This window comes from Fundulus heteroclitus, chromosome 10, assembly GCF_011125445.2.
Source record: "Fundulus heteroclitus isolate FHET01 chromosome 10, MU-UCD_Fhet_4.1, whole genome shotgun sequence".
NCBI classification, from domain to species: Eukaryota; Metazoa; Chordata; class Actinopteri; order Cyprinodontiformes; family Fundulidae; genus Fundulus; species Fundulus heteroclitus.
Window position 1 is genome coordinate 7083166 of NC_046370.1, and position 6000 is coordinate 7089165.

Below are 6000 nucleotides of genomic sequence, written 5' to 3' on the forward strand. Positions count from 1 at the left end.
ACGGAGAGTGCTACACGTTAGTAAGCTGGTTGGCCAGGTTAATATATGGCACCTCCTCTTACATTTAATAATTTATCATTACTGTTACATTTTCCAAATGAAGTCCAATTCAGACCATTTTTTCTTAGTGCTCAACTGTTTTTGTGTCTATATTATTCAAATATCATTAACACTTTACAGATCTCCATTAGAAACATAGTGGTAGTGTGCAGGTTAACTAAGATGAGTTGTGAGGTCTCTACTGTGTGGTAATATTCATAATTTCAGACTTTTCTTTTACATCCACTGTTTTAATTTATCTTCTTACGGGATTCTACTTATTTAATTCTTGTCTGTGTTTTTTTTTTCTTTTTAGGCTTACTGTGGCTTTTTTCACCCTGAAAAGGATAGTCAAAACCTCGCCGCAGTGGCAACAGGAAACTGGGGCTGTGGTGTTTTCGGCGGTGACACGCGCCTCAAAGGTACGGTTCACACCTCTGGCGTCACGTTGACGTCGGTGGATTTTGACTAGACTGGCGCTCTGATCATTATTCTAATTGGACTCTCTTTCCTGGATGTAGCAGACTAAATTTCACACTGAAAAGCGCTCCAGCACGGGCATCCATTTGTCTTCCAGGAATGTAGGCATTTACTTAAGGCATATTTTTTTTTTGCCTTCCTCCTATTGATCAAATGTCAAAGTTAATGTGTTGCATTAATAGTAAAATTGATCGCCTCCTTGAGTCCATCAATCAATTACAGCTTTCTGTGTGTGCCTTGTATAAATATTACTGCTCGGGGAGCTTGAGGAGAACATTTTCTACTCATTTGCAGTAATGGCTTTGCTTTTTTCTGCCCTTATGCAGCCCTTATCTACATCACCCTTTATACAAAGAGGTGCATCTCAATAAACAATATTACTGAAAAGTTGATTTATTTCAGTGATCCAATTCAAAAGGTGAAACTCTGATACAGATGTGTAGAACACACCGTGACATATTTGATCACTGCAAAAAGGGGAACTAAAATTAAGTAAAATTTTCTTGAAATTAGTATTTTTTATTCCTTGATTTGAGCAGCTAAATAAGACTATTTGTCTGGAATGAGTATTTTTACCCCTAAAATAAGCTAATTAGATATCTTGCACTCAAAATAAGATGATAGAGATGAATTGTCCTTATTTTAGGTGCAAAAATCATATTCCATTGACAATTATGCTTATTTATCTGCTCATATCAAGGAAAAATAAACCCATTTTAATAAAATTTTACTTACTTTTTGTTCCCTTTTTGCAGTGTATTTATTTCTGTTAATTCAGATAATTGCTCACAGGGTGTCGTACCCATGTATACTGATGGAAAATTGAGTAAAAGGAAAAAGTGGTAATAAAAGGTGCACAAGCAACAAGGGTAAGTGCACCCTTGAAAGGTTTGTGGAGAAAAGCCTATTCAAGAGTGAAGTTTTCAAAAGGTGTGGAGTCGGGCTGCATGATAATAGAAAAACAAGCAACATGCCATAATGCTGGTGGATGTGGCAATGGCAGCATGACTTGTGATAAACAACTTAACTAATTAGTGTTATCCTTTCTGATTAGGGTTCATTGTGATGAAACAATTTGCCGGTAGTTGTGATTTATTTATATATGACTGCTCCAGAACGTCCTAATGTCCTCCTAATTTCTGTTGGATATCGTGTCACTGGCACAGAGAGCCTGAGTGGATGGTACTTGTCTAATTAGCTATTATTGCAGTTCAAGCAGGCCTTTGCAATATTAATATTACAGTCCTGTAGCAGTAATGATAGATTGCGTAGCCTTAGCCAGCTGGAGTCAGTGCTGTACCCAGGACATGGACTATAGCTTCTGCATTTGATGTGTTAGGCACACAAAGACATAAGCATCTTACCTTGAGTAAGGAGAAAGGGGAATTAACTTTTTCAATTGAATTAATGAAATAAATTAACTTTCTGATGATATTCTAACTTATTGAGACATGCCTACATATTTTATATGTATTTATTAGATAACCATGGCTACATAAATCTATTTGATGTCATCCTGTATAATGTATGACCTACCATATGGATGTTCACTTCATACTTCGGGTGATGTCCTCAATGCCACCTATTTTTTTGAATTATTTTATTTATAAGTTTATTGAGTTGCCAAATAACTGTTGAGGACAGCTGTTGAAGCAGAAACAGCGATTCAAGCTGCTGATAGGTAGAAGCGTTCAGTGTTGAGCGCTGATGAAGATGTTGATTCAGTTTTGCTAATTACATTGGCAGTTTCCCAACTTTAATTAATTAGCAGACATATTTCCAGTCTCTTAAAATATTCACAGCTTTCCGGGGCCAGTCAGGGCTTTGCTTTCCAGCGGATTCAGAGTTCACAGTGGGGGCGAGACCTAATCCCCTATTTATTCACCTTTTACTGTACGGGCTGTACAGTGACTGGGTTTAATGGAAAAATCAGCTGCTGAGCCACTGTTCAAACATTCATGTATATATTTTTTGTTTGGTATTTAAAAACATTTCATCATGATTGGTTTCCTTTTGTTTAATATTTCCAAACGTGCTATGTATCCTCATTGGTGTGCTTGCCCAGAGCGCTGAAACGTATTCTCCGTGGCTCTCAGTTGAGGCTCACCGGTCCTTTTTCCTTCCAGCTCTCATCCAGATGCTGGCAGCTGCTGAGGCGGGCCGAGACGTCGCTTATTTCACCTTCGGTGACAGCCAGCTCATGACAGATGTCCACAACATGCACTCCTTCCTCACCCAGAGGAACATCAGTGTCGGTGAGGCAGCCAGACATCCCGTCTGTTTCAGTTTTTTTTTCTTAATGAAATTAGACTTACAGCCTGTAGTTTTGGCATTGATGCCATTGTTTAGCCAACATTAGACTCTTCCTGCCTTTGTTGCTTGTTTTAATGATTTGTTTCAGGATGATTCAGATAATAAATGTGTTGGTTGTGATTAAGGCTTTCCATGCACTCACCACCTACGTGAATTTCAAACAAATTTTAAGACTTTTATTGTTTCCTTGCAATACCCTTTTTCATTGTGAAATTACTTAACATACAGCTTCAGTAACGTTTAAAAATAAGAATCATATGCAAGCTTGACTTTATGTATTTTGTCCAATATACAGTCAGAATTTAACATACATGTTCACATATGCTTACATCTTTGGTAGGTGTACATATGTTGTGCTGAAGTTTGAAAATGTCTTTTTACCTTTTTAACAAGACCAGTGCCTGTTAATTTCTCATTAGTGCTCATTTTTGAATAATGCTCTGTTTTGCCTCATACAAACAATTAGTTTGACAGCATTAATTGGATGGACTCATGCCCAGAACAGTGAGAAAGACAATGAAACCCTGAGACGGTGTAAGGAAGAAAATTATTTAGTTGCAAAAGTTGCATTATTCTTTTGGTTTAAACAGCCATAAACTGCAAGACAATTTCAAACAACTGTAGGCAACTACAATTACTTCAGATGGGTCACAATTTTGTCAAGGTCTGAATGAAGACCATGGCAAAAAGTTTTCTGGATAAATGTTTTGTGGTCGGAAGAGACGATGCCTGAGCTTTATGTCCACAGCGAAAAGAGACAAGTTTGGAGAAGCTGTGGGGCTGATTGAATAATTAAGTAATCTGAAAAAACGTTTTGGAATAAATAAACCAGGTCAGCAGAAATCCAACCAATTCAAATGAACTGTACCAACTCTCTCCAGAAAGGTGGTCAAATATTCAGCTAGAATTATGCCAGAACCTTTTTCACTATTGGAAAACACATATTGTTGGTGTGCTTTTATTTATATATATATATATATATATATATATATATATATATATATATATATATATATATATATATATATATATATATATATATAAAGCTTTCAAACGTTTGTCTTAATTCTCATTTTCAAGAATTATTTAAACTGTTGTGTTTTCATTAGTGTTGCGCCGATGCCATTTTTTGGCTGTGCAGTATTGGCCGATACCGATACCATACCGATACCATTGATGTGTGTGTGTGTGTGTGTATGTATGAAGAACTGCATACTACTTAGGGTAGTAGAACTTTTTATTGCCTATCTGGAATGGGTGACAATAGTTGAATAAACTTTTGGCTCTCAAAGGCAAAAATAGTGCAACATTCGTGAAATTATAACATGTATAATAGTAGTGCAACAGTAAGACAGTAAAATTACATTAATAATTGAATAATCTCTTTTAAACCCTGAGTTTTGGCTCTCAAATGCCAAAGTAGTGCAACTTTCATGAACTTATATAACATGTATAATACTAGTCGGGAGAGAGAAGGCTGCGTTTAAGTGACATACAAACATCAAAATGGTATCGGTGCCCTATTTGTTGGTACTCAACGATACCGATACCACCATTTTAGTGCTGGATCGGGGCCCCGTCCGATACTGGTATCGTTGCAACACTAGTTTTCATAGCAACTTCTTCAACTGCACAATCAAAAGTCTTCATTCATTCCCATGAGGAGTACATAACCTCAATTACTGAGTTCGGATTTTTGTTTTCATCTAAATTTTCTTGCTCCTGTTAACAGGAGAGTAAATACGATGTCTTTGTCTCCATCACAGGGCAGGTGTATGGTCTGCTGGGGCAGTACTACAGCTCAGTTTGTAAAGGCTGCCTCAGTCGGCGGCCTGACGTCAGCCTCTATTCCTTCATCTACCGACGGGTCAGCTCCTCTGACGGGTCCACCGACGGTTCGGCCAGCCCGCATTCACCCTCAGAGCCCCATTAAGGTCATGAGGCATATGAGTCACCTTGCCTTTAAATCTGGAAAATGAAGAAAGAAACAATCTCTTTTTTCACTTTTTATGGAGGACCAGACCTGCCATAATCAAAAACAGAAATAAATGGTTAAAAAAATAATTACTATGAAACATAAATAATAAAAACTACAGGTTTAATTAATAAGAGCTTTATAAAAGGTGGTGTAGGTTAATACCTATACATTTTAAAACTTGGTCATGTTGCATTTTATTTAAAATTTTTCATTTAATTTTCACACAGATTTATCAATCAGATGAGGTATTTTTGTTTCCCTGATGATTTGTTTCTGATTATGTGATTTCCTTATTATTTTCACTTGCCCTTCGCAATTGGCCATATGTAATTCAATAGGATATAAAACTGCGAATAGAAATATTAGATGACGAGATGCGTCTACATATGAAAAATATAAATATACAATAAATAAAAACTGAAAATATTGGTGAAATCATAATGTGTTGCACGAATAAATAATTTTAGGGAAATCCAAATTACAAAAGAAAGAAAATTAACAAATTACACACTAGGGAAAGCTAAGTTTAAGGGAAAATTAAGTTACTATAATAGGCATATGAACACTGAGATAAACATTAATATAAATTTACTTTTGTACCTTTTCTTGGCATAGAAGTAATTGTATTGTAAAACTGAAATATTCTGGTTTTCTTTATTATGGCAGGTTTATTAGCCGTGGGTAAACCAACATGTAGTGTCAATGCTTGACATCAGGAAAAGAAACATTGGGCACACGGATCCTTTTCAGAACCAAACTCTGCCGACTGGTTAGTCATGACCATTTCGGTGTTTATTACGGCAGCAGATTGAACCCCACAGTGGGATTCTTGATGCCGGGGCAAAGGTTGCCATCCATCGTCTATGTTTGTCATGCAGCTTGTTTTTATGCCTGCACTTATTCAGTTTAATTGAGTTATCTGTCAGAAAATGAAGGTAAAGGACAAACGAGAACAAGAATTGTAGCCGACCAGCTCAGAGCAACAGAAGGAACAGCAGTTTGGATTGAAAGCACCCTTCCTCTGTGTGAAGTTTATTTCATTTGTATGAATTTTAAATACAATTTAGGGGATGTTTTTCCTTTATTTGTCCTTAATATTAAAATATTATCTCACTGCTATTCATTGTTTTAAAGGTACAAAATAATTACCTGTAGTTTTTTTTTCTGACGTAATCTTTTTTTTGACTTGA

At 36.3% G+C, this 6000-nt stretch overlaps 1 protein-coding gene across 1 annotated transcript in view; it reads left to right on the forward strand.

Moving 5' to 3' along the window:
- LOC105939956 (poly(ADP-ribose) glycohydrolase) overlaps positions 1-5227 on the forward strand; it is a 30866-nt gene extending 25639 nt beyond the window's left edge. Inside the window, exons 15-17 of the mRNA XM_036141860.1 lie at positions 356-461; positions 2646-2774; positions 4599-5227. Of these exons, the coding sequence (XP_035997753.1) occupies positions 356-461; positions 2646-2774; positions 4599-4765 (402 nt within the window). The 3' untranslated portion in view covers positions 4766-5227. The remainder of the gene's footprint in view (positions 1-355; positions 462-2645; positions 2775-4598) is intronic.
- The last annotated feature ends 773 nt before the right edge of the window (positions 5228-6000 follow it).